At 42.0% G+C, this 27,542-nt stretch overlaps 1 protein-coding gene across 6 annotated transcripts in view; it reads left to right on the top strand.

Annotated features, from left to right (window-relative positions):
* ARNT2 (aryl hydrocarbon receptor nuclear translocator 2) overlaps positions 1-27,338 on the top strand; it is a 97,506-nt gene extending 70,168 nt beyond the window's left edge. For 5 of the 6 annotated variants that reach the window (XM_064668953.1, XM_064668956.1, XM_064668955.1 and 2 more), the window contains 8 exons: positions 2,437-2,588; positions 8,394-8,466; positions 8,621-8,744; positions 12,735-12,834; positions 15,345-15,483; positions 17,972-18,137; positions 20,148-20,284; positions 22,695-27,338. In XM_064668953.1, the coding sequence (XP_064525023.1) occupies positions 2,437-2,588; positions 8,394-8,466; positions 8,621-8,744; positions 12,735-12,834; positions 15,345-15,483; positions 17,972-18,137; positions 20,148-20,284; positions 22,695-22,793 (990 nt within the window). In that variant the 3' untranslated portion in view covers positions 22,794-27,338. The remainder of the gene's footprint in view (positions 1-2,436; positions 2,589-8,393; positions 8,467-8,620; positions 8,745-12,734; positions 12,835-15,344; positions 15,484-17,971; positions 18,138-20,147; positions 20,285-22,694) is intronic. The other variant, XM_064668951.1, reaches the window with a different exon arrangement.
* The last annotated feature ends 204 nt before the right edge of the window (positions 27,339-27,542 follow it).

The raw sequence follows: 27,542 nt of genomic DNA, 5'->3' as shown, positions 1-27,542 counted from the left end.
GACTTGGTCCTCACTCTGTTCGCTGGAAGGGAGATCAGGCCTTGGGGGGCGGGCAGAGTGTCCCTGAACTCAGTTGCTGGGGACTTCCCTGTCACTACTCGCTGTTAGGCATGTGCATAAGTGATTTGCTGGATCATGGACCTGCATGATTTGCTTAAGGTCATAAAAAAAGACAGCAGGAAAAAATGTAATTAGAAATGAAAGCTCCTGTTCACTCAATCTGTGTCCAATCTATGAAAATATTGTGCTGTTTCTTTAGTGGGCAATTGCTTTTTGGGTATATTTTTGTTCAGTACAGTAGCAGTGTGATTAGGGCTGTTACTCCAGTCATGCAATAAAAGACTGAAGTAAACAGTTAAGCTTTGCACCAGGTGGTTTTTATTTCGAAAGAATGTAAGAAAGTAAAGTTAAACATTAGCCTTGAAATTTTTTGTGCTATTTTGTTTGTGTGCACTGTTTTAAGACAGTTCAGAATTTTCCCACCAGCACTCTCTGTACTTTATGTATTATTACAGAATTAGTGTTTGCTTAATCGAGACTTCAGGACAATAGATCACTGCAGTTTGTTTTATTATTGTTTCTTTGGCCTTAGAAATATCTTAATTAAAAAGGTAACTGTGATTTCAAGCTCCTTTTTTTTTCTTTTTTTTTTTTTTTTTTTTTTGACTAAAACCCTCTGTAAACTTGACACTTCTAATTTGCTGACAGTATCAGAACAAGGTTGGTGCATAACACAGGAGGAAGGCAGGGTTTTGCAATTTTTGGTCAATTGCCAGTATCTATATCAGAGCTTTTACTTCCTTGGGAAGATAAATTCATTCATCAGGGTGGGAAAAATCAGGCCAAAATAAGATAGTCTCAAGGCCAAGACCAACAAATAGTATCAAAGGGTCCAGAACACAGCTATTGAATACCCAGTAGGTTACTTTTGGGATTGCACACTTTTATACCAGCTCTGTGGCTTTTACCCTGGGTGTGGTGGTAGAAAATTGCTGATAAAAGAATGTCGCTCAGTGAACTCAAACTACAAAAGCATTACAAAAAACCAATAAAACCAACCAAGCATTTACTTCAGTATGATTTTGAACTTTCCTGGGCTTTGCTAAATCTTTTTGTGTCTTCTATTTGCACTCTTCCCATTTAGTCCTATATCCAGTTGATTAATTTGAAGTGCAAACCTCTGAAAAAACAAGATTGGAGCATTTTTCTTAATCCAGTTTCTTGTCAATAAAGACAGAAGGTAAATAGTAGGATTTCTACTTTTAGAAAACACAGGCTGCAGATAGCTAATAAAAAGTAAATTCCAGGTGTTAAGGATTAAGAATCCACGGAAAGATGTAATATTTATTTGCAGTAGACCTTCCCTTTCCTTCCTTGAGGCACCTCTGAGATAGCTTGGTGGAAAAGCAATAAAATGTAAACGGAGATAGTCCAGGAAAGTGCCAGCTGAATGACTTAAAACCATGAAAATTTTCTTCTGGCTTAAACCAAGATTGTTGGATGACACATGAAATGCGGTTACAGGGCCAGTGTGTGGGGATTGCTTTGAGTGTACTGGAGTTGGCAGCTTCTTAATTCTAACTTGGTGCCCAACTGTTGACTTGAACAAAACTTCAGCTACCAAACCCAGGATTTGAATTGCATGTTGCCAGACACCTGAGTTCTTAGTTACAAACAAATAGACTGTCCATGCAAAGATTTTGCTCTCTTGTGTTCATTCTTACTATTAGAATGGACAGTTGCTTATCAGTCTTCTCTCCATTCAAACACTGGATTGCTCTTTTTTTCTTCTGAAAGTGTTTGTTGTTAGCACTTTGCCATCCTAGAGAGTCTTTTAGTGTGTTTGGTGGGGAGGAACCAACCCCTTACAGTTTCTAAAAAAAAAACCCCAAACAATAAACACCATTGTGTTTAAGCATTGTCCTAAATTTTGATGCTGATGTGTGATTTGGTATATCACATGTATGAATTGTATAGCTAGGTATCCAAGCAGAAAAGCAGTCAGTCAACATCGAAATGGCTTTTCTTGTGGTCTTTTGTTTTAGCTGCAGTGATTGGTTTATGGTTTACCTATAAACATTTAAAAGATCCTCAGTTTGGTTTCTCTCGATAAGTGCTTCACATTAAACATTCTTAAAGTTTCCCTGTTGGGATAGCAGCACGACCTGAATGATTCTCCTGTATTGAATCTGTATTCTTTTTCTAAGCAGGCTGGAAAATGGCATTTTATATGACAAAGTGTGAGGATTTCATTCTGAAGGAAAAAGCTGCAAACACGAATAGGATTTTGCTTATTCTCTCCATCTGCAGATTTCTCCAATCTGTCCTTGGCTCTCTGTAATTCAAGTTTAAAGCATACCAGTTGCTGCTGTTTACTATTCATTTACACAGCAGGTAGCAATCTCCTTTTATTAACCTTTCCAAATGGCTTTGCAGGTGGTGAAACTGAAAGGTCAAGTCCTGTCTGTGATGTATCGTTTTCGCACCAAAAACCGGGAGTGGATGCTGATCAGAACCAGCAGCTTCACGTTTCAGAATCCTTATTCTGATGAGATTGAATACATCATCTGCACCAACACTAACGTAAAGTATGTACCTTTCCAGGTGCTCATGTACATGGTTTTGAAAGAATTGTTAGCATTATTTTTGCTGTAAAGCAGATTTTGATTTTTTTGGTAGCCTGTTTCTAGCTACCTTTGTTTCTGTATAACAGTAAGTCTGTAACAGGGTTTTTCTGCATCATGGGATCTCACAGTGTAGCTGTTTCTCTGTGTCATTATCCTGAGATGCTTCCAGGGCCTGGCTGCACTGGGGGGAAAACGTCACTTATCTGTTATGTCATTAAACAAGCCCATTGATCTCGGTCCAGGCTGCCTTAAACTAGCACAGAGCTTCCAGCAGCAGGCCAGCTGTCCTGATACTGGAGGAAGGTTAGCCTGATTCCTAAGCCAAAAGAAAATTCTGTGTCTATGTTCATTGTGATCATACCATTCTGTAGTCCTGGCATCTTCTGCTTGAGCTGTGTCTACTCTTATGACATAATGAAGCTGGGAAAATTATTTCCTAGTAGACTTGAGTGAGGAGGGTTCCTGGAATTCAGTTTAGGTCTGTGGAATATCCCCAAACATGGGGACAATCCAATCTGTATCTTAAAATGGAAATGAAATCATCCTGTCTTTGCATTACTATTTTCGAAAATCTGTCATTTGGCTTCTTAGGAGGAAGTCATCCTCGGAGTATGATGGAGGTTCATCACTGTGGACTGAGCAGAGATGCTTTTGGAGCCTCCTGAGTTCTCAGCCAGTAACTGCAGAAGTTAATCTGGCCTCAATTGCTTTGTAGTGTGGGGATTTTTTTAATAAATGTTTCTTCTTTCCAGTATGAATTTAATGTATTCCTAAAACTCAGTCTGCTTCTGGTCTGACCAGAGATTTTTTTGCCAAGTTTTCAGCTGTGAGGAAATTACTGGGTTTAAGATCTCAACCTGTTAGACTGTATATCCGAAGTGCTGAACGAGCAGTCTGCTAGTGGAGATGCCTGCTGATTGCTTCGCAGCAAAACCAAACCCCTGGGGCTTTGGCATTTGAGCTTGGAAAGCTAGTGAGTGCCCCTGGGTGTTCCTTGTCCTGCTCCTTTGGACATGGCTCATACCTGAACTGAAAGGGCCGTGCGTTCACTTACATAAAACCCAGCATCACAATTGTTTTGCTCATTTTTTTTCTCTGCATACCCGAAAAGTTGGGCTTAAACAACTGAATAGTTAAGTTCATTGAAAACAGGAAAATGTGTCTTGAAAAGACAGCTAAATATCTTCCTGTCCGCACTGTGCATCAAAAGAGATATTTCTACATTTCTGCTGTCCCGTAATACTTTTCCAAGTAATTTGTATATGCAAAAACAGGCCTGCAAAGTAAAAAAATGACTTCTGAGATTTGTCCCGGGCTGGCTTAATTGTGCTTTGTTCCCAAGAGGCCACAGATGAAAAAGTGGGGCTGGAGACTTATGCTGTGTTGACTCTGGGAATGCTTTTTTCTGAGCCTGCACTACACTGTTCAGCTTGGCACTGCAGCACTCACTGTGAGGAATAGGACAGTGCCAGCTCCTGGCTCTGGTTCCATCTCTCTTGCTAGGTTTGAATAACAACCCAGAAATGCTGACCTAATATGGAAGTTGCCTGCTGCTACTTTGACAGAGGATGTTCCCTCTTTCCTGTCATGTTGAAAATGTTCTGAAATGGGCAAGATACATCCCATTATATGTCTGCTTTTGAATGGTAGAAAGAATGCATTATTCAAACTGGTTTTGTTTTTCGCCCCGTTCTCTCCCAGTTCTCAGACAGATTTCCAAAGAGAACTTACTGTAAAGTACTGATGTTCCTGCCTGTATCTGGTTTTATTTTCTTTTATTTTCACATTTGGGGTCATGTTTTGACTTATGATTTCCTAGCTGCCTTGGGGAGTTGTACGTCACGGTGACTGGTGATTTCCGCCTTCTCACTAAGCTCCTGCTGGGACCTGTGGTTTGACCCCTTGTGCGTGGCCATCCTTACGTGTCACTGGAAGTATCAGATGCTCTGGGTCCAGCAAGGTGCTTCCCATGCAGACCAAGAAGGGCTGCCTGCCTCTGCCCAGCTGAAGGCAGTTCTACACAGAGATGTATTTTGATTTACCTATTACTGTGATAACCTAGGCAGCTCCATAAAATACAGGTTTGAGGCAGTTATAAATTCAGCATGAAATTGTAAAGACAATGTAGCTGAAAGATCTAGGTTTAAATCAGTTGGTCAGTGAACAGCATTTTTGCAAAAGACTGTAGAGGGCAGTGGTGGTTCCAGTTGTGGAGGGATTAATTGATTTTTACTTTTATTTGTTGGCTTGGTTTGGTTGTTTTGTTTCTTCTTTTTTCTCCTTGTTTTTAATAAAGATACTCCTTTGAAGCTTCAAATAGTCAACCTTCCAAGCTTGGTTTTGGTACAGAAGGATAAGGAAACATTAGGTTCAAATGTTCACTTAGTTCCTTGCAAAAAAAGAAAAGAAAACTTCTCTCAGTTTCACTTGGGTGTAGGCATCCAAGAGAAACTTCCTGGAGAATTGGAGCATTTAACGTTTTGCATTTGTGCTGTGTTCGGCTGAAAAGAGAAGTCCCCCATTTGACCACGTCTTCCTGTGTAGTTGGGACTGTTTGATTCCCGAAGAGAAATAATAATTATGATCAGCGTTTATTTAATATACAGATAGAGCAGTGTTTGAATGAAATAATGTCATGGTGACAGATTATGTAATATATTTTATATATATGTATATATCTCTCTCAAAATAAAGAAGAGACATATTTTTCTGACCTTCATATAAATTCTGATGTTTCATTTCTGTAAACCTCAAAATCACACGCTGTGTGAGTTTATGAATCCTGTGAGTGAATTTATGAATCCTTGAGTCCTGAGTCTCAAGACCTTCTGTCTCGGAGTGAGCTGGCACAGGTCCCTGCTGGAGGCAGCCTGCTGGATGAAGCAGCCTGCACTTTGTGGGAGAGATGCTTTCTGTTTCGGATTCTCTGGGCCAAAAAATAGAGCTCAGCTATTCTGATAAAAATCCAGCCTGTGGTAGTGGTGGTAGAGACTTACTTTCTCATGATCTTGTGCCATCTGCAGGCTCCCTGGTCCTGGTGTTAGACAGACCCTTTCACTGGGGTAAGTTGATGCTGTAGGCTAAAAGAGGGAGATACTGACAATTTCTGAAAGAGGATTTTGCAACAGCAGCCCCAAGGCTTTTGCTACTCCACTTTTGTCCCAACCAGATACAGGAAGCATGGGTGCCTCTATTACATAAGAAGAGCTTGGTAGGGATACAGTAGCATTGTTTCTTTCCCACTGTAGAAACTGTTACCTTAAAGTTTTTTAGTTATTGTGATGCCTGGAAAGGGAGCTGGTGACTTCAGTGTTCATAGAAATTAAGTCATCAGAAATCCTCTCCAATGCCAAAAGAGCTTTCACAGCATCTTCACTTTTCCTCCACATAGCTTTACTGAAGTAAATTTGAATTAACTATCAAGGCCTTTAGATTTGCTGAACCATTCCTTGTTCAAGCCAAGAGCTTTCCCAGTTTCATACTGAACATGTAGGTGAGCCAGGAGTTCCTGCAGTACAGACAGAACCCTCTGTTGACCCAGACAGTACCACCTCACTTGCTGTGCTGGGTATCCTGTAGAGCCAGGAAGTTTCTTTTGTTTACTCCTTGAACCTGTGAAACTGAAATTGAAACCAGGGACAGTTTGGGATTTGGTTTCAAAGTGAGAAGACATTCTGAGTTTTGCCCAAACTGGTGCTAATTCCTTGCTTCTGTATCATTTTTACTGTCCAGCAGTTGGGTGACTGAAGAGACCTGCCTGTGTTGGCTGTTCAGTCACAAGGGTGGTGAGATGGCAGGGTCTGAAGCGGCCACCACGGCAGTGCTCAGCTCTCCCTGGTCAGCTGCTCCAGGAATTGCTGCAGTTTCTTCAGGTTTCAAGCATCATTTGAACTATTTATGCTGTAGAAGCCAACAACAGCAGAAGATGCTAACCTGGCTTTGCATTTCAGTCTTAATTAAGTACAGCATAGCTTGCACAGAGTTCAGTAAAGATACACGCAACTGTTTGGTTTTTATAGGAAGTGGATTTGGGAGGTTGTTCCCAAGTTCAGTGCTGTTAACATGATGTGATGTTTATATTGTACTGCAGCTTAATGAGTATTAGAGATGAAAGATGGAGAAGGGCAAAGGAGCACTAGGTTAGAGAAGTGCCTACAAAACAGATGACTAGTAAGTGTGCTGTTTTGTTTGGCTCATTTGTATGTATAGGGCTGAATCAAGAAAACATACTTTATAAGGAACAGAGGAGACCTAATGTGCTGTTTATTGACACACGAACCAAGTTGGTGGTAATAAAAACAAATGAAACAGTGTAATTAGCTTTCACGTTAACAACAGGATTTAATGGGTGTTTATTGTCCACAGGGTGGTATTTAGAAACTTCCCCATAGATTCCCCATGATTAAATTACCTCCCATAGTTCTGTTGGAAAAGTATGCATTTTATGCTTGTGAACAAAGAATGTCTTTGCATTCCAGAGGTAATTTTTAGGAATTTTCTGTTGGCTAAAATAATATGGAAAATCCATGGCTCCCTAATGACCTGGAGGACTGCCTTTTTTTTGCATCTTGCTCCTAGGACAAAAGTGATTCCCTGTATTATGTGTTCTCACACCCCAAGGCTGGCAGAAGGCTTTTTGCCATCGCCTCCGATCTGCTGTTTGTTGCAGGTCACAGATTTTTGTCCAATTTGCCATGGAACCTTGTGGCTGAGCAAAGTGTCTTCTGGAAAAGCATCAAGGGATGGAAAAATCTGTTACTTACTTTGGTAGCTTGTTTGAGCAATTTCACACATTCCTGTCAGTTTGTGCCTAATTTGTCATTTGCTTTTGTCTGCCAGTTTTTCTCTCGGCCCCTTGACATTTGAATCTATATAGTTCAAAATTTAAAGGAAGATTTGGATGAAAATCTAAAATTTAAGCATGTAGCCAAACAGGTATCCCAGTTTTCTGGAGTTTCAAATCCATGATCTTGCTGTTTTGTAAAATCTCATCTATTCCCACCTGTCCCATTATTGTGTCTCCTTGGGGAATACCCACATAGTGTGTAATTCCAGTCTGTTGGGTGATTTTTCCTTCAGAAGGAGGCAAGAAACAGAAACTGTGAGCACTGTCAACTATCATTTGCAAGTATCAAATCCAAGCATTTTGTCAATTCAACTCCAATCTTATCCTAATCTCTGAGCTTTAGCATAATTTGGGGGGTTTATCTTTTTTGCTAACTGAGCAAAGAGCCCAACAGAGATAAGTGTGCTACCAGTGCCAGAGGTAATCTTGTTCATTGGGACCAAGCAACAGAAAGCAACTGTTAATGGAAGGTACAAAACATTTGGATAGCTTTGCAGCTGCTGAGGTGTTTGTCATTAGAGAAGCAGTCTTCCTTGAGAGCTGCAATGCCAGCAAGCATTCTGTTTGTCTCAGGAGGATCAGAGAAGGGGTCTGGTATATTCATTATCAACATGAGAAAGGTGATGAATTAAGAATAGTGAACTCTAAAAGTCTTTATAAGGGGGTTGTGTTCCATCCTCCATTACTTACCCACCTACATTTCTGTGCTATCACAGCAAAATTCTTCCTATGCCTTGTTGCATTCCTGTGGTGGAGGCTTTCTGAACGAGAAAGCTGTAAAAACAGATGAATCTCACAGGAAAGGACTTACTAAATCACCTGAGAGACATTTCACTGGGAGTGTAAAACAGGAGACCATGACTATTCCTTTTTGTATCTTAACTGGGTTTTGTAACAAAGTCATTTTGTCTCCCTTGCAGACAACTTCAGCAACAGCAAGCGGAACTCGAAGTACATCAAAGAGATGGGCTGTCATCCTATGACTTATCTCAGGTGAAATTCTCATGTTTTTCTTTTTGTGCCTCTGATCATTTAAAATTAAAGCAATGGCAGATTTCAGCAAAACTAAAACTACATTGTTACTGTCCCTGAATTGTTTTTGTCAAATACAGTGGAGGGAATTACCTTCCTCTCTGTATCTCAACAGGTGCCTGTTCCAAGTATACCACCTAATGTTCATGAGGGTGGAAAGTCTGTGGAAAAGCCTGATGCTATCTTCTCCCAAGAGAGAGATCCTAGATTTGCTGAGATGTTTGCTGGAATAACTACTTGTAAGTGAATGTCTCTGGTGTTTAATTTTTAATACTATGTTAAGCTTGGTTACATGATGTGGAGCACAGCTTCAAAAGAATGAAAAGAAACTACATCGTGGCAGAGAAATTTGTAAGCAGCAGCAGTCTTGGGGGACATTTCCTGGTATTTGCATTTAGTTGGTGTTTCCCCTAAAAATGATAGGAATAAATTCAAGGAGGGAAGGACAGATTTTATCACCAGAGCTACCTAGTTTTGCTTCCTTTTTCATTTCACAGGAAAACACTTTGAACAGTGTTCACAGATATTAAACATACTGAACAGATCTTGCCATTTCTAAGTATGTGTTTTCTTTCTTAGAAAGCCAGTGTGAGTTCACCTCTTTAAATAGGGATGGATTAAGAAAGTTGCCATATAGTCTTAAGATACTTTCAGAGGCATATGCCTTGAAGTGTAATAATATACTTGTTCTCTGGTCAGTTGAGGCATCTCCAGTCACGTTACCTGTCAAAGAGTCCCTGCTCTTTTTCCCACAACTTTTAAACTTGTTGGCAAGTTCTTCTAAGAGTGATAGGAGTCTCAGGAACAGTAGGTTTTTCTATATTTCTCGAAAATTACTGTGAGGACAGAGTCCTTACTGAGTGCCCTCACCAAAGGATTTCCCAGCCCTGTTCTAAGAGGTAACAGCCAACCTGCCAGTGGGAGAGATGTACCTGACTCAAACTAGCCCAGCCTGTGCTGCCTCTTGCCCTGACAGACAGAAGTCATTGAGAAGACTGGCAGCTGAAGGGGTCATCTGAAATATATCTGTAGGAAACCAGGCTCATTAATTCCACTACTTGTGGAAGAACTCATTGGTTGTTTATTGTTCTTAACTGTCCTCACTGAAAAAGAGAAATTTTTACATTTGTTTTAAATAAATCACTGTGCAAGCGTCACGCAGTGCACAGAGGAAACGACCCACAGGGTTTGACTCCAGGGGTGTTGGGAGATGACCTCACTGTGTTGGTTTCTTATGTCTGGCTTGGCCTTTTCAAATGGAGAAGGCATTGTAACTGCAGGATAGACCTGATACTCTGTCCTCCTGTTGCTAGGACTTCTCTGTTATTCCTGTTCATCCTTGTCTGTCTACTCTAACAGTGAAGTCAACAGCTGAGGCCATAAAAAGGGTCCATTAGAAGGTAGCAAGACTCCAACCCTAAACACCAGAATATGTTTTTCCAAGCAAGAACATACTGCTTTGTGGCTGCCTTGTTGGCTCTTTTTCAGGCAGCTCTCAACTATTTGTGAGGAGGGGTTAGGGTTAAGGGTGTAGCAAGCTGTGAAGTAGCTGGGAGGTTATATTCTTGGAAATGCCATTTCTCTTTTCATTCTTATCAATTTACAGGCTGTGCTTTTTTTGGGACATTCTCCCTGTCTGAATTTCTCATGGAAGCTGTGATCAAGGTCTCCTCTGAATGATAAAAGATAGTTCACAGTTAGACATGAGATACCCTGTCCAAAACCAATATTGACAAGCCTGCATGCTGCCTGCAAGACATTTGCATTATGTTGATACCCGATCTCTTTCTCTGCTCCGTTCTGTAAAAACATGAGTTGACACAGGGAGATTGCTGCCATTATTGCATGTAATGGCCACACATCATTAGAAAACCAGAAGTTGGGAGTGGAAGCCTGGCTTTACTGATTCATGCAAATGCTTTGAAGCCCAGGATGGTGCAGTTTTTAGAGATATTCATTCTAGAAGCAGAAACACTGGTTCTACTGGGAGATGGGCCATCATTGACCAGTACAGGGGTGGAGTTTAGAGAGGAACAGGTAAAACATACACAAAAAAAAGTTTTCAGTGCTGTACCAAAGGTGAGAGCAGAGAACTGCGTGTAAAGTCCTGAGCAGGAATACAGCTGGGGGAGATGTGGCCAGATTCAGAGGCTAAAGAGCATTCAGGGTAACTCAGGAAGGAGAATTAACTGCTTGCGATTAGTCCCCTTTGTCTTGGCCTCATCCTGTGGCACAGACCCTGGTAGCTGCCATGGCAACTCTGCTCCACTTGAGGAATTCCTGTTCATTTAGGGCGCTCTCAATTTTGCTGGTCAGTTGTTCTCAAATATCTAAAGTACCCACAGGATTTTGGCTCAGTCTCTTCCAACCCTGAGAGTTTGGTGTCCCTGCAAAGAGTGACCTTAGAAAATGGGACATCTCATGCAAGAATGACATTACTACATAAAAAGGAAAAATCATCTGCCCTTCTCAGAGAGATCCTGAGCCATTTTCAATTTTTCCTGCTACATACACAACATTCTCTAGATCTTGTCCCCATATCTCCCTGTTTTTTTTGATATGAGAGCGTAGGTTTACAGCCAAAACTCGGTGACTGTGCTGGGCAATATGTAGCTGCCGAGGAATTTTTACAAATTTCTAGATTCCAAAGGAAAAGCAATGGCAGCTTTCATCAGTGGCATGCACACTCCCTCTCCAAGACTCCTGTGAGGTAATTTGAGGTGACTTTTTTCCTTGGGAAGGAAAGCTGGTGTGTGTTGGAGGCCTTTTTCTGAATCACACTCAGAAGGTCTCTAAAAGCTAGTGAAAACTAAAAAATACTTCTGTTACTTGTGAATTGACTGGGCCTTTTGTCCAGGAGAGCATCTTGTGAAATGAGTGGGAATCTGAAAGGATCAAAGGGGAAAATGAGGAGGCAGACTTGATTCCTAGGCCTGTCAGGTGTGTAGCAACAAATGGTTGCAAAACCATCAGCGAGTTGCAGGGTGTTTTGTGCTTGGAGGGAAGGCTAAGAAAGTGAATAAAGGATGGTGGAGCAGACCTGGAAATTATTTTAAGAAAAGTAGTAGTAGTGAGATTTCCCTGGGCTTTGGAATAATCCAGTGCCAACTAATTAAATTAAGGGACCAAATGATGCTGTTCACCCAACCTCGTTTCATTCAATTAGAGATTGATCTCCAGTTGCCACATTAAGAGTAGACTATAAAAGTTAATGGCATCTTCTTTTGTGTGTTATTCACTACACTGATTTGTCTCACATCCCACTGGGATTCTTGCATCCTATTTCATGGCCCCCTCAAGCCACATATAGGACAGCAAAATCCTTGAGAGACCAGTGTTTTGCCTTGCTACGGCTCAGATGTGCACTACGGCTTGTGGCACTCAGGCACCTGTGAGACTGAGATGCAGGTGGGGGCTGCAGGATCACCCAGGTTTCTCAGGTGGTCGCCCTGAGATGTGCCACCAGGCTGCCTAGGAGGTGGGTGCTACTCTCCAGCTATCCCAGGGGAAGCAGATTGTCACCTGGTCAGGAGAGAGGCTTTTTGGCACCATTCCTTGGGTCGTTTAACCCAGCAGGGTGGGGGCCCTCAGCTGCTACCTCAGTGCAAGCAGCCTGTGATAACAGCAGTGGCCCTGGGGGGAGTTTCCTGGTGCCAGAAATGTACCCTCACCTGAGGCCACTCCCAGGTAGCCCCAGAGGTGCACGTGCATCAAACCTTCTTCAGACCACGTTTCATGTGACATTCCTCCATCCCCCTGAGCAGACCTCACATCTTTCTTCCAGAAAACCTTTGTTCCCCTTCCAGTCTGTATCTCGACCTGGGCACCCCTCACTCCCCACTTCATCCAGAGCTGTGCTCTGTCTCACGTTCCTGCTCCTGCCTGTGTGGTCAGGAGCAGCTTTCAGCTTCCAGTGGGTCGGGGCTGTGTGGCCAGAGGGCACGTCCCAGTGCTGTGTTCCAGGCAAACAATGGCATTAATGAGGTATGGCCTGTGAGGAGGGTATGAAGGAGACACAAACCAGCTGTGCCTCTGGTTTCACACTGAATTGTCATACAGCCCTTTTGTGTCATTCCTAATGTGTTCCCCAGGGCTTCTTCATAAAGCTTTAAGAAGGAAAGAAAACTCCCTGCTGCCTATATACATTGCAATTGTCTTTAAATAATTTTTCCTTAATTTTCTCATCCCCTAAATTAATTTTTTTTCCATGCATTGTTTTTCTTTTGTAGCAGATAAAAAAATGATGGCCTCGGCATCCACAGCAGGAAACCAGCAGCTTTACTCACAGGGAAGCCCCTTTCAGCCAGGACACTCTGGAAAGACTTTCAGGTACTTAGTCCAGATCCTGAATGTATCAGTTTCTGTCTGAGAATGGGGGACTGCTCCCCTTCGATCTGATGGAAAAAAAACCAACCTAAGGGTGTTCTTTATGTGAATGAACTTAGCTGTGTCTGCACTTCCCTGCTACGTGGTGTCTCAGCACTTAAGCTGGGTTTACAAGCTGGGGTGATTTGGGTATCTCAGAATTATTGGCTGGTAAGTAGATACTTTTTGCTGTGATCACGTAATTGGAAAAAAGCTAAGAAGCAACAACAAATCCTGAAGGGAAATAAATCTGAGAGGTGGTGGAGCAGGCTCAGAAATCTGAGGAATATTCAACCAAAGTAGGAAGGTGCAAAGATTTGTTTTGCACTCGCAGCTGTCAGTACTCCTGCAGCCTGCCTTGAAGGGCATCAATGTGGATACCTTTCCAAAGGGAGCAGAGGGATGCTGCATCCACAGTCCCAGGTCAGGACTGGGACACAGGCATGAATAGTTTTCTAAGGCAGCTCCCAAATACACATAAGATGGCAGTCTGGCATTTTCCGAGGCATTTTTGAGTTATTCTGTGTGCCTGTCATTTCCAGTCACTTTCTGAGAGTGTGGTAACAGCGATGGTATTTACCTTAGTGCCTTTTGGTATCACTCTGGGATTGTCATACTGGAGTTTCATTCTCCTATTCAGACCAACCAAGGTTGTGGAAGTGAAGAAACAGCCATTCAGAGCCTCTCAATTCCAGGAACTGGAAAACATCTGCAAATGCTGATTTTATTTAAACCAATGTATTCTTAAAGTTATAATTGCTAATAATCTCAGTGGGGAGAAATAAAATCCCCATGCGTGTGTTTTCCAAATTAAAATCAAGAATAACTTGGGGGAATATGACAGTAAATTAAAATGTCTTTTAATTGGATATTGTATATTACCGGATAAGACTTGGCATCTTGGGGTTTGGCATGTGTTTTGTTTGTTTCTTTTGTTAATTCCTGATGTTTAACTATAGCTTTTTTCCTACTACTGTTCTGTTATATCTTACATCAAGCAGTGGCTTGCACTTCTGCCAGCATTTCTACCCTCAATGAACTGTCCTCCTTGAATAATCTCCAGCCTGGCCCATTCAGTTACTGAGCCTGGGCAGCCTCTGGGCACTATTTTGCAGAATCCTGTTTTCAAAGTACATATTCCAGATATAATCCAAGCTCCTTAGATGATGGGACTTGCCAGTCCAGCTGAGAAGGCAGTAGGGCCAGCCCTCCCCAGCAGCTGCTCTGTGCTTCAGCCAGGTTTAGATGGACTTTCTGGTCTATGTTTCCCTCTTTGGAATCTCTGTGATAGTAAAAAATAAAAATTAAAAAAAAAATAGAAAACCCCAACAAAAAATTTCTAAACACACACTTTGCTTTTAGGCAGCTTAAGAAATAACTTAGAATAACAATGGCCATATTCAAATGCCTGCCACGTTTTGCTTACACTCTGGGAGGGATTCTGTCAGCCTTTTCCAAGGATTCTGATTCCAGCTTTCTCTCTGCTCAGTCCTGTTTACTTCTTTTCCCAATCTGCTCCGTTCTTTCTCTGTAAGATTGTGAAAATAAACAATAGGGAAGGGGTTGGAGAAAAGAACAAACTGTTTCAATTGATGCACAAAAGTGGTTTTGTATGCTGTGTCTTCATTTATATTCATTTATGTAGCACATTTAAAGTATTGAATGTTTCTATATATAAAAGCCCATTCACAATGTGTAGTTGTGTAGATTCAGTTGCTCAAGAATTCCATGAAAGTAAAATTAGGAAGCGTAACAGTCCTTCATAGAATTTTATTTATAATTAGGAATTTCTGGGTATTTCTCTGTAGTGAAATTCAGTAATTAGGGAACAGCTAACATATAAACAAGTTCCTTTGGAAATACTTTATTATCCCAAAGTTATTACATTAGTTTGACTTCCTGTCTTGATTATTCTTTTGCCTGGGTATGTAACTGCATGCTCTTCTTTAGCATCAGTTAGTGAAAAAAAGGAGTTAAAAGCCCAGCTTTTAATATATAACACATATTTCTTCATTTCCCAGGCAGGAAACAAATAAAGAAGTACTTATAAGTGTTGTCTTTTGTGCCCATCTTCATTTAGAGTGGCATTTAAGCAAATACTTAAATACTGTTGACTTCAAGCACAAATTTACGATGAAGTACCTGCTTGAATACTCTCTGCAAGGAGGTTTTTTAATGTGTTAAATGCTAAACTAGTATGGGGCTAAGTGTTTATGCACTGTATGTGAGAACAATTTTATTCTTAGAAACCCTTCAAAGAGATTACTGAAGTCTAATTAAAAATAATTTTGCCCACTGTGTCTATTTGAACTGACATTTTAGAATACCAGTATGTTTCATAGTTTTGTGATGGTTTCAAGTAATTTTTTTATCAAGACAGATTGAATAATTCATTTTAATGTTACTGTCAGCATTTTCATATCTGGAATACAGATTGAGAATATGCCCTAAAAATGAGATTTCTGTTCCCTTAGTTCATCTGTGGTACATGTGCCTGGTGTGAACGACATCCAGTCTTCCTCATCAACAGGCCAGAACCTGACACAGATATCTCGCCAGCTCAACCAGAGTCAGGTGGCCTGGACAGGAAACCGGCCACCATTCCCAGGACAGGTATTGATTTAAATGCTTTATTTTCATGGTCAATAAAGATTTGCAATCTCTCTGCTTTTTACAAAAGAATTAGTAAACCCCATTTATAAAGTGAATGTTATTAGTTTGTGGTTGGAGAGGAATCAGTACCTTCCTTCTGTTTCTTGGCAGGTTGTAATAATCTGAGCCAGCTGCCCTGTGTGTAACTGCACTGGATTTTGTGCTGACCTAAAGCCCAGGAAGGTCCTTGTCCTGCAGTTGTTGTATATGTGCACTGGATGAAGTAAAAGAGGACAGATCTTGTGTTTTAGTATTAAGCCTGTGAATTAAATCTTTCTGGGACCAGGACCTTGCACCCAGCAGTGTTACCCACAGTTATCAGGGTCGACAGAAGGAGCACATACAAATCCAGGCATGAATTCAGGGCAGAGGCTGCTCAGCCTGTTACCCTTCCATTAGCACTGCCCAGTGTAGCTCACACTGTGTCGTGTGCTGGAGGAAACAGCACATACCTCCATCAGATGCCTTGTGCTTGTCAACGTTAGCCCAGAAATCACTTCCTGTTCTGTGTAACAATTAAAAAAAAAACCTGTTTGAAACTCTGTTAGAAGACAGATAATATGAAATGGTCAAGTTTGATCTTAATAATGCTGCTCTTAATCACTCTTGACTTCCCATTGTTTGGTAGGCTGGAATGGCATGTTGGGGTGGGCACTAAGTAACTTTTCAGCAACTGAATTGTTTCCACATCAATCTCTGATTCTTCCCAGCCCTCAGTGTGCCATGATTATCTGTCACACCTGGTTAAGGAAATCCTGTCATAACATTAACTTGGTTTTTTTAAATGATATGGAGGGTGCTGAAAATGGCTGAAAGAAATTACTCATCCCTCCTACTGCAAGAATTCTGTTCAAGTCAATGGAATTTGTGTGTGATTATAAGGAAATTGAAATTCATTTATCCATCTTAAATAAAGTAAAATAGACTTAAGCCTTGCAAAAGTGACATGGCATGCTCTCACTGCCATTGTGGAAACCTTTAGAAATGTGCAATTTCTTAGCTTGTAACTGAACTGAAGACTTAATAGCATCTTCCTCGTGTTATATGCCTGTAGGGATCTGTTTTAGTCCCACAGCTTCCCTGCATTTTTCCAAAAATCATAGAATCATTAAGTTTGGAAAAGACTTTTATGATCATCAAGACCAACTGTTAACCCAGCACTCCCAATTCCACCTCTAACCCACGTCCCCAAGTGCCACATCTACACATCTTTTAAACACCTCCAGGGATGGTGACTCAACCTCTTCCTTGGGCAGTGTCTTCCTGTCCCTGACAACCCTTTTGGTGAAGATATTTTTCCTGCTGATAAATGATGGAAAGTGGCTCAGGAGCACTTCTGCCAACTCCCTCAGTGCCCTTGAATGGTCCCATCCAGCCCCATACACAAGACACACTTGTGTGTGTCTGACTGCTGTAGCAGGTCACTGACTTTTTCCCCTTGGATTGTGGGGCTTCATTCTGTTCCCTGTCCCTGTCTTCCAGGCAGGAATAGCTTCACTTTTGTGCATTGATTGCCAGTAACAGTGCACATCATTATAGGCATCCAGAGATGTAGTCACCTTTAATTTCTGTTTGTGAAATTGGTTAGCCAGTGAGTTTTTCTTGGGACTGCTGCACTTGTTCATATTGTGGGAAATAGTTTATAAGCAGATTCTGTCTGTAGCACTATACATTGTTGTAGCACATGACTTTGGATGAGACACTTCACCCCTTTAGTCTTTGTACATGTTGTTTGTGTCTCAAAGCAGCCTGCAGTATTTAATAATTTGTGTAACATTCTTGGAGATCCTATGATGAAGCCACTGTGTAGGTGAAATGACAGCAAGTTGGTTTGTAGTACCCTTGCATTAACTCAGCTGCCCAGTGAAAGTAGTGTTAGACTGTTTCTTCCCATCTCCCAAGGCTGGTGATTCACCCTCCCAAGCCTTTTGCAAGGCAAAATTACTGCTGCCTGTATTTCATAGGCAGGGAGAGAAGGGAGCTCATTAGCTTTGAAACTTCTTTGGCCATTTACTACCAAGCACTGGGAACTCTGGTCATCTGAGAACTGAGTGTATTCTGCAAGATGTTCAGATAACTGTGATTTTACTGTGGCACTGCAAAATCAATACACCTGGAAAATAAAGGTAAATTCTTTATACATGTTCAGTTTGAGATTCATCTTTGTAATAGAGGTGAAGGATATCCTGGTTTTCCATATAGCTCTGATACAGAGTACATGTGAGTTAATCAGCAGGAGAGCTGTAAGTGTTGGTTTACAGTCTGTTGTGTTCCTTCTGCAGCAGTAAGCTGGCTTTGACAGAAATGAAATATGGCTGAGACAGGAAAAACGTGCCTGTTCACATCTACAGAGTTTATTTAGTCTTTGCTTTATGTTGTTAAAAAGTGATTCTGCTGTGCTGTTCCTCAACAATAAAACTTATCCTTTTTTTTACCCTTTATTCCTCAGCAAATTCCATCTCAGTCTGGCAAGGCTCAGTCATCTCCCTTTGGGATTGGAACAAGTCACACCTACCCAGCTGATCCATCGTCATACAGCCCCCTTTCCAGCCCAGCCACCTCTTCTCCAAGTGGGAATGCCTACTCCAGCTTGGCAAACCGAAGTGCAGGGTTTGGTAAGTTTTAAATGATGTAAAACAGAAATGTGCATAAAAATGAAACTCTCCAGTATTAACTTCATTAAAAATCCTCCATCCTGTTCTTTTGGTGGGTCAGTTGGGAAGCCCAGGTGATGAGAGCATTTTGCTTTCTCCTCCTACTGAGTACAGGGAACAAAGCTGACCTGTTTCCTCCACACTGCGTCTGCTCCGCATCCAACACACTTCAGAGTATTGTGGCATTTTATGGCATGAGGGAAGTTTTCTTATTTTTTCCCGGTAAATGCTATCATAAAAGAATCAGAAGTTGCTTACATTACTAGTACAAATCCTCCTTGATTGTGGTCAGCAGGTTCAGTTTCTTTTTACTTCTCAGGAGAACACTTAAGTGGCACAAATTTGCGTTCGGTTCATTTTTCATCTTTTCTGACTGCACGGCAGCATCCTCTTGCACAGAGATGGTGTGTTGGAGTTTGGCTGTAAACAGGATTTGTTTTGTACTGCTACTGACCTAATCAGAGTAGGTGCCATGTTTTGAAATTGTTTTCTTTTCCTATTACATGCTAATTTAATGGCTTTCAGACCATGACCCGGTGCAGAATAATATTCAAGAGTAAAAAATACAATGAATCCATTCATGATAAACACACGTGAATTCCATGAAAAATGTCACTGGCTGGTAATAATGTGCAGTTCCTAAAAGCATAGGTAGCAGTGAGCTAATGTGTGTCATTTTTCCCCTGTCCCTTGGGAACAGAGCTGGTGCAGACCCACTGCAGACCTGTGCCTAGAAAAAGTGAATTGAAAGGGAGCTCTTCCCACAGAGCTTATTTCTGCCTCCATTTCCACCAGGCATTGTACATTTGTTTATGAGACAGACTTGTATTTCAGGCCTAAGCTACTTGGCAAGAACCCTTTCACCTAATGAGAAACATCTCCTGACCTACATCAGCTTGGATGCTATTAATAACAGCCTTCACGGAGACGAATGGCTTCGACCGCCGGCTGGCTGTAACTGCTCTGCTGAAAAGAAGCATCATTTGCTTCACTGAGTTAATTTCAATGTATTGTTCTGAGGGGGAAAAAAAACCAAACACCAAACTTGCAATCTTTCTTTTAAAGGGTAACTTGGACGAATTTTATTTTGGCCCTTAAAATGGCTGCAGGGTTTGTGAGTCAGCTGAATTACTGGTTGTGGTAATGTCAGTAAGGGAAGAGCTGTAATCATCTACTTCTGTGATAGATGGGATAGAAATACATCACTACAGCCTGTTTACTTTCCTGTAAAATGTTCCCTTTATCTATGTTGCATGGCGTAGCTGGTAGCCAAAAGGACTGGATTGAGCAGGTGTTTCTGTATTTTCTGAAGCCATGACTGTGAGTAGTGGCTGATTTGACATGACTGAGTCTGGTTATCAAAGACTTGACATAGCACATGTGTGGAAGTTTGGCACAGGAAATTTGGCACCCTTGGCAGAGGACACTGATGATCAGGACGAAGCAGATATACACAGCTTGATTCTCTACAGTGAGAGGAAAACAGGCAAAAATACTTGGAGTAGTTATAAGAAATCTTACATCTGCTTACATGCTTCTTAGATGGGTAGAGAGCTGTGCACCCACTGCTCTGCAACAATTCAGCCTTTTGAAGAGAGAGAGCATTCAGATGGTGCAGTTTGGTTTTTAAGTGAAATGGCAAATACTCCTTATAGTGATTAAAAAATGTTGGGGGCAGGCTTGAAAATTGTCTTCCTATGCCTGGCTTGTGGTGTCACTGTGCATTCTGCTGTGGGCAATTCACCTGCCAGGTTGTGCAGCCATGGCCCTGAGCTTCGCTCCTGGGTTGGCCCCCACCCTGCAGTCAGGGCTGAAACTCCCTTTCACTTCCACCGCACAGGGCTGGTGTCCCTTGGGATCTTTTCTCCAAGACTTATTTGCAAACCCAGGCACTGATGGATGACGCCTCAAAGCAGGCAGGTGTTTTGGAGGAGCTGCTGTCTGACTTGTGCCCTTTCTCCCCTCCTCCAGCTGAAGGTGGCCAGAGCAGCGGCCAGTTCCAGGGGAGACCTTCCGAAGTCTGGTCGCAGTGGCAGAGCCAACACCACAACCAGCAGAGCAGCGACCAGCACTCGCACCCACAGCCCAGTCAGACCGAGGTGTTCCAGGTGAGGAGAGTTCAGCGAGCCCAGAGTCCCTCTGACAGCCTCTCCCTGCTGAGTTCAGAGCCGTGGCACTCAAGGGTCAGGGTGCAGCAGGGCTTGGGGCCGTTCCCTCCTGCTGGGTGCTGCTCTAGGTCTGCACTGCTGTTAGCTGGCCTGAGCTACTGAGCTGGTTTTGTTTCCTGCCACAGAACAGCATCTTTACTGATTTAAAATGGTATTTCCCCATCTCTTTGCACTCTGCACTTAGGGCTCATGTCTTTTGCAGAGAACCCAAGAAATATTCCCAGGTGTAGTGTCTCTTATCCTGATTCTGGCCTCTAACATCTCAGTCAAGTCCAATTAGACATCAATGTGTTTGTCTTTGATAGTTCAAGCAGGAAAAAGGAGTCTGATACTGTGTAGAAGATAGTGGCCAATAATTTTTTAAGGTTAAACCCAGTCAGATATCAGATAGATGGTAAACAATCCTCTTCAGCTATCTAATTTTGTAATACTACCTATAATTTTGAGCCTTCACTACAGGTGGAGTAGGACTTCATAAGTTAACTAATACCATCACTATCCTTGTATAACTGGTTTTAAATTAGATCAAGAAGACAGTTTCCAAGAAAACAATGCAGATAAATGCAGGAAAGACAGTTTAAGCCCCAAGCAAGGTTTAGAAGTGGGGCACCTCATTATCTTTTAGAAAGTAAATTCACCTGCAAGACCAGGCTCATGCACATTTGCTTGCAGGAACGCTGCAGAAGAGATGTTAGCATGGAAATACTCCTGTGTGAATGAACCATTGCTTCACACAGAAACAAATAACAGCACTACATCTGTCTGCATGCTTTTAGCCCATGACCCAGGCAAGATTAATCTGCTGCATCTCTTTGTGTTAGTGAAGTTTAATTGCTTTGCAAGTACTTTAAACCAAAAGAATATTCAGAGGGATTCCAGTGGAGCTGGAATCCAGTGACGGTGTGGTTTGATGGCCAACAGAGACACTGGGCTCCAAGCAGGGTCTTGCTTGTGTCTCAGACGAGTGCTGTGTCCGAAAAAAATTCTCAATAAATTAGTGGGAAGAAGACCAGAGGAGAAAAGGAGAGCTGGGCTCACCTGCAGACCTCTTGGAGGTGAGTGTGCATTTGGAGGGAATTAGGATAATAACTGGGTGTGATGAGAAACTTGGATGAACTCAGTTCAGAGGCCTCCAAGAAGCTGCTTGGATTGTTTGTGCCCAAAGCCAGCCTTGGGTTAGCTGGACATAAGGAGAGAGGCAGACTTGAGAGGGGACCCTGCTGGATCTGTACCTGAGGAGAAGTCAGCCTGGAGGCCCCAGCAGCAGTAATGCCTTCAGAGATGGAGATATAAACAGATGGGGGCATCTACAACTTCCCTTTGGCTGGGAGAGAATGTGGGAAAACATTAAATAAGTGCAAGTTTTGGTCAGAAAAGGAAGGCCCTCCCTGGCAGCTCAGACACTGCCAGTTGTGTTCACAACCACATCAACAGGGATACTATGAAGACCTCAGATGGATTTTAATCAGTCTTTATTTTGAGGCGACTTCCCAGTGCGCAGCAGCTCTCTGAGTTATTCTTTCACAGAGCAGATCCTGTGAGATTTCTTGTTTGTTTTTTTGGTTTTGTTTTATTGTGAGGATAATGAGCCATCCCTGGCAAGACTTGGCTTTGCAATAAGAGCTTATTATTGTAAGGACTGACAGGAAAAGCAAGCATAAACTCTGGTTTTCCCAGCAAGGGATATCTTTTCCCTGTGGCTTCGGTCTCCGGCTGAGAGGAAAGGTTGAGTATTTTTTGAAGCCTCCTGCAGAGACCTTACTTGGCTCAAGACACGTGGGAGCAATTACCATGAAATCCCATTTCTCCTGAGAAGTTTCTGCTATTTCCTCTGCTTCTGTACAGTCATGAAGGCTGCTTGGGCATCCTGTGAGCTGGGGTGGGTGTCCAGTCTTTAGTGTTCTGCAGAGCACTAATATGTTCGCTTAGAGAGTGCTGGGGAGGAGACCCTGCCCAAACCCACCCTTATACAACAGGAGCTCGAGCCTGTGAGGTGTTTCATACTTCCCATGTAATGAAACCAGAGAGTTTACCTCTCTCCATGTGTGGCTACCCATTCCAAGGGGAGCTTTTCCAGTCTGGAAGGAGTAGGAGGCAGGTCAAGTGTGCCTCATTCAGAGGAGCAATCCAAAACTTCTGCCCTGTCCCACCTCTTGCTCAGAAACACTCCAACAAACCATAAGTAGCACATAAACCTTAGCCTGGCCCCCTGCACAAGTCTGGTTTTCACCTTATTTATCTAAACTTGGCCTTTTCTGGCTTTACACTGAAAAGATGAACAGGAAACAGTTTGTGTCTGCATAATGTGTTAGCAAGTGACACTTCACTTTGATTTTTCCTTATCGTGCAGGACATGCTGCCGATGCCGGGGGATCCGACGCAGGGCACTGGCAATTACAACATTGAAGATTTTGCTGACCTGGGCATGTTTCCACCATTTTCTGAGTAGCTTGCAAAGCAGAAATGGAAGTTCTTCTCCAAGGCCATTTCAGTGTAATTTTGGCGCTGCTTTTTCTGTGTTGCATTTCTGTAGAAGCTACTAAACCAGAAGACGCGTTTCTCATGTTTCAGATAGTGGTGTAGGGCTTGCTCTCTCCTCCTTGGGGTGCATCAGTGCCGACAGAGGAGCTCCAGCACTTGTTAGTGTTCATTGACAGCTCCATTTTTTTTTTTTATTTTATTGTCATCTACCTCAGAGATGAAAAACTTTGCTTGATTTAAAAAAAAAATCTCTGAGTCTTAAATATTTGAATGTGAATGATACCTAATATTTCCTTTGAATGGTAATTTTTAAATAGATAACAAAGTAACAAAGACTAACAGAGAAAAGGTAAGGTCATGTCTTGTTACAGTGCCTACCGCTCAATTTTGATGCCTTGCTTTAAGCTTAAGTTTCTGAAAGCAGACACAATATTCTGTTTTCTTTGATTCTTGTAGTTTTTAGGTCACTTTAAATGTTGAGATTAAGCAACATAATGTAGGCCTCTCTCACCAGAAGATTCAGCTCTGCCTTTTCTAACTTAAACTTGAATGTGTGTACATTTTGGTACTTTATGTATATCTTGTGCTGTATGAAGTGATTTCCTGTACTGGTTTCTTTTGCCTTTACAAAGGGTCCATTCTGGAGTGTACTGAAAAGTTTGATGATGTATGTGACGGATTTGAATATTGTGAGAATCTTCATCACTTCACATAGGTGTTCTTACTTTTAATTCAGGTGGTTCTCTGTTCAGAACAAACATTTACTTACATAAGCTATTAGTCTGGTTTTGCACTGAATTGAGGCCTATAACCTTGTACATTTCTCACTGGCTGCTTTAATTTCTATTCTTGCTTTCTCAAAAAATTGCCTCGTAAAAAATGACTGTAAACACATTGATATTGCATTTTCTATATTAGCTGCATTTCCTTTCTGTGAAGTACTTTTTTATACTGTGAAACCTCACATTTTAACAGTGCAGGGTGGTGGTCTGTTACTAGGAAATCATTCAAGCTCATTTGCTGCAAGCAGTGAGATGGTTTTGTAGTGTATAATTTTTTTAGAGTGAGTTGGTAATAGATATTGATTGGACTATTGTCCACTGCGTACACAGTGATAACTTGAATTTTTGCTTGGATTCCCAAGCAATTGCTTCTGTTAAACCCTTTTAACCCTATTATGTTAAATATGGGATTTTCAGCTTACCAAGTATGTTGAGGACTCTTGACTACTCTGAATGCCATATGCTTTTCTGCAGAGGTAAGTTAATCATCTTCCTCTTCGATGAGTTGCCTACCATATGTCTTCATCAGAGATGTGGTAGGAAGTTTTTTTATTCAGTATTTCATATGCATGGTGAGTTACAAAGGTTGGATTGTAGAGTCGGAATTTTTATCCAGATCATTTCTTCTGGAATGGGAGGAGAAGGAATCGCTCACGAGGACAAGAAACCCCAAGTTCCCACGTGCAGGTTGTTCACGACCTTTGAGGTTGGACAGTGGTAGCCAGCCTTTGCAGAGGAGGAAGGGGACAGCTTCCCTCAGCTTTTACATATTCAAGGGCCATCAGGGACCTTGAAACAGCAACCCCAGGGCACAGTCCCATCCAGAAGATCTCAGTGTGTGCAGTAATTCTTAGACCTCACAGCACTAAGCTCTTCCTTCTCGTAGCCCCTCTTGAATTCTGGGGTGCCTCTGACAGAGGGCACGGTGCACATCACCACAGTCCATCCTGTCAGGATTCTGTCCTGGGAAGCAGGCAGGCCCTGCCCTACAGCCCACTCTGGCCATGCAGGCTTTGGGCTGTGAGCATGGCCCAGGGACACAGCTGTCACAGGTGGCCATGTGGTGGTGTGCCCATCTGACACTGCTTTCCCAGCCTTCTCCAAGATCAGCATGTAGGTTTCAGTATCCAGGAAGAGTCCTTCCTACTATTTCTTTCACTAAATCTGGGACCAATCTCTTACCCTATGAGCAAGTGGGGTTAGGGACTCCTTTTGTAGGAAATTTTTGTATATCTCTAGGTGCAGTACTTGAGAGGCCTCAGATCTCCTGGTCTGTACCCGCCTCACCAAATCACACTGAAAACAAACAAAAAAACCTCATATCTCTTCTCTCCCAGAGATCAGGAAAACACCTTTTTAGGTGAGCAAGCCATGCTCTTACGCACTATTCTTTTAAATACATGGATGTTTATTCTCTCGGAGCCATCTCCCTTTTCCCTCGTGCTGCTGGGATCAGTGAGTGCTCATGGAATTGGACAGGCAAAGCTCTGCTGCCCCAGAGTGAAATTCAGTGATGTCTGTAAGAGGTGCCTGGATGCTGCGCTGGCTGAGCGAGGCACTCAGTGTCTGTACAGGGACTTGAAAGGGGCTGATCACGAGGGAGGGAGCAGTAGGTGAGTAGTTTGTGTCCCTGCACAGAAGATGCTTGACATGATAAATGTAATTTCTTACAAAATTCTTAAAAAATATTTCTCCCTAAAGTGAAAAAATATTGGAAAAAATGCTGTTTCTCTGTCTTATTTTACCCAACAAACTGCTTTAAGTATGTGTAATTTACATTACTTCCTGAATTCAATTTAAAAATGGGGTTTTTAAAGTAATTTTCTTTCTCCTGACCTCAGCAATGGTAACTTCCTCAGCGTATCGTGGTTTTTGTACTACTGGAGAAGGCTTCTCATGTACAGAATTTGGTTGTGCAGTTAGAAGTGCACTGTTAGCAGAATTTGAAGCGCATCTCTTTTTTTGTTGTTGTCTTTAAATACAGTATTATTTTTTTTTAAATTGGTGTACCTGAGGGATCAGAGCATGGACTGCTTCTTACCTTGTGGACTACTCCTGCCTTTCTGGTTGGGAAAGGTGAGGGCTACTCTGTTAAGGGCAGTCTGGACAGTGCCAGGTTTGGGGTTTCCCCGTGAGCCATTATCACCCCCCGTTTCTGTTGTGCCATCCCGAGCCGGTGCTTTATTCTTGGCATCTCCACCCTTCCTCCCCTCCCGTTCCTGGCCATCCCATCTCTGCAGTGCTCTCCCAACCTGTGTGGGAGGCACTGGGTTGCCATTCCCGAGCCAGCGAGGAGGGAGCAATTAATGAGCTTAAAGAGTTTGGCAACTTTGTGCTTCTGACCAAGCAAACGATCAAGTCGAGCCTTCGCTGCCGCCGGGCACCTGCGCTGCCCTCCCTCCGCGCTCTCTCCTGTCCGTGGCTTGCTCCTCTCCAACAGCCACGCCCCAGGTCTTGTGGCTGACAAAGCTGTGTAGCCTTGGCTGTGCTGTATCTTTTTGTCATGTGTTTGGTTACTAAAGCAAACTTACTTATATCCTATAGCTGAAGTTATAAGGTGCATTGGGAATGCTGATGTTTTTATTACGTGCCGTCGGTGTAGCTTTGCTGGCACTCTGGCTTCTAGTTTCCAGAATTTCACAGGTGGTGGATTTCTTGTTTCTTTTGTGTTTTTTTAAGCTGGAAATAAAGCCGTGATTTCTGATCAAACTGTTGCAAACACAGTGTTTCTTGAAACTGAATCTTTTGGGGTTTAAACTAAGGGAGCAAGAAACTAAAAATAGTGATGGTCTGGGTGAGTTATTTCAAGGAGCAGAGATGTAGACTGAGAAGATTTTAGCTATGAAAATATTTATATTCATTTATTCAGACAAGAAATCCTGTTTAACAAGAGGGATTCCATCACATTACTTGTGCAAGTGCTACTGGCAGTACTACAGTGATGCTTTAACCAGATAGTTCCATTTGTAGCTTTGTTGCCTTTTCTTTTCTTTTGAAGTACAGTATGAAACTGTAAATACTTCTTGCAGAACTGCCTTTTTAACTCTTAATTACTTTTGGCACAGTGTTAAATAGTGTTGGATTTACCCAATTGCTATGACATATATTTTTATACATAGGTGTACTCTTTTTTCGAGAATAATACAGCCATTTTGTCATTAATGCCTTATCGGTGTCATACTGCTGTTGCTCTTTGTTTGCAAGGTATCGAGTGGACTAGTTTCTAGTTCAGATATTTTCACTTTTTCTGGCAGTGCTCAAGTTTGGCTTCAGGTGATTTTTGCCAGAGTCCCATTTTTCACAGTTGTTAACTGTGAGAAGAAGAGAATGTAGGCTTGGGTTTGTTGCTGTTAATGGAGCAAAGAAAAGGTGATGGCATCTAATTGTCTTTAAAAGGTCAGTCTTTTCCAGAGTTCATTTCATGAAACTGATGAGTGTGGGCACTGATTACTTTGTGTAGATTAATGGTATTAAAAAAAAAAAAAAGGAGAGAAAAGAAAGAAAAAGAAAACAACTCTAAAAATGGGCTTCTGCCATTGTTAGGCACTTGGTTACATATCTGTTTAAACTCTTCATATTGATGTGAAATTGTGCTGTGGATAAAGTGTATTTTGTACTTCTGAATGTTCTATATTTATGACTAACAAGTACAGAATCAGTTGTGTGTATGTATAACTAATAACTGCCTTTTTAAATTTCATTAAAATAAAAATGTCATGAGCTGTTGTTAATTCCTGTCTTTCTGTAAATAAGTAAGATATACTGTTGGGAATTGTCAAGTAAGAAGTAATCCTGAATTATAAGATTCATGCCAGAAATCAGAAGATGAAGCATTGATCTTTGTCTTTGAAATCTCCTCCTGCACTTTGTGGTTGGGGACAGGATGTTCCCTTTTATCTGTCTTGTAAAGGCTGTCCAGAGGGAGCAAGAGAGGA

This window comes from Pseudopipra pipra, chromosome 12 (assembly GCF_036250125.1).
Source record: "Pseudopipra pipra isolate bDixPip1 chromosome 12, bDixPip1.hap1, whole genome shotgun sequence".
NCBI classification, from domain to species: domain Eukaryota; kingdom Metazoa; phylum Chordata; class Aves; order Passeriformes; family Pipridae; genus Pseudopipra; species Pseudopipra pipra.
The sequence above is the reverse complement of the archived record's forward strand: the minus strand, read 5'-3'. Positions and strand labels throughout refer to the sequence as shown.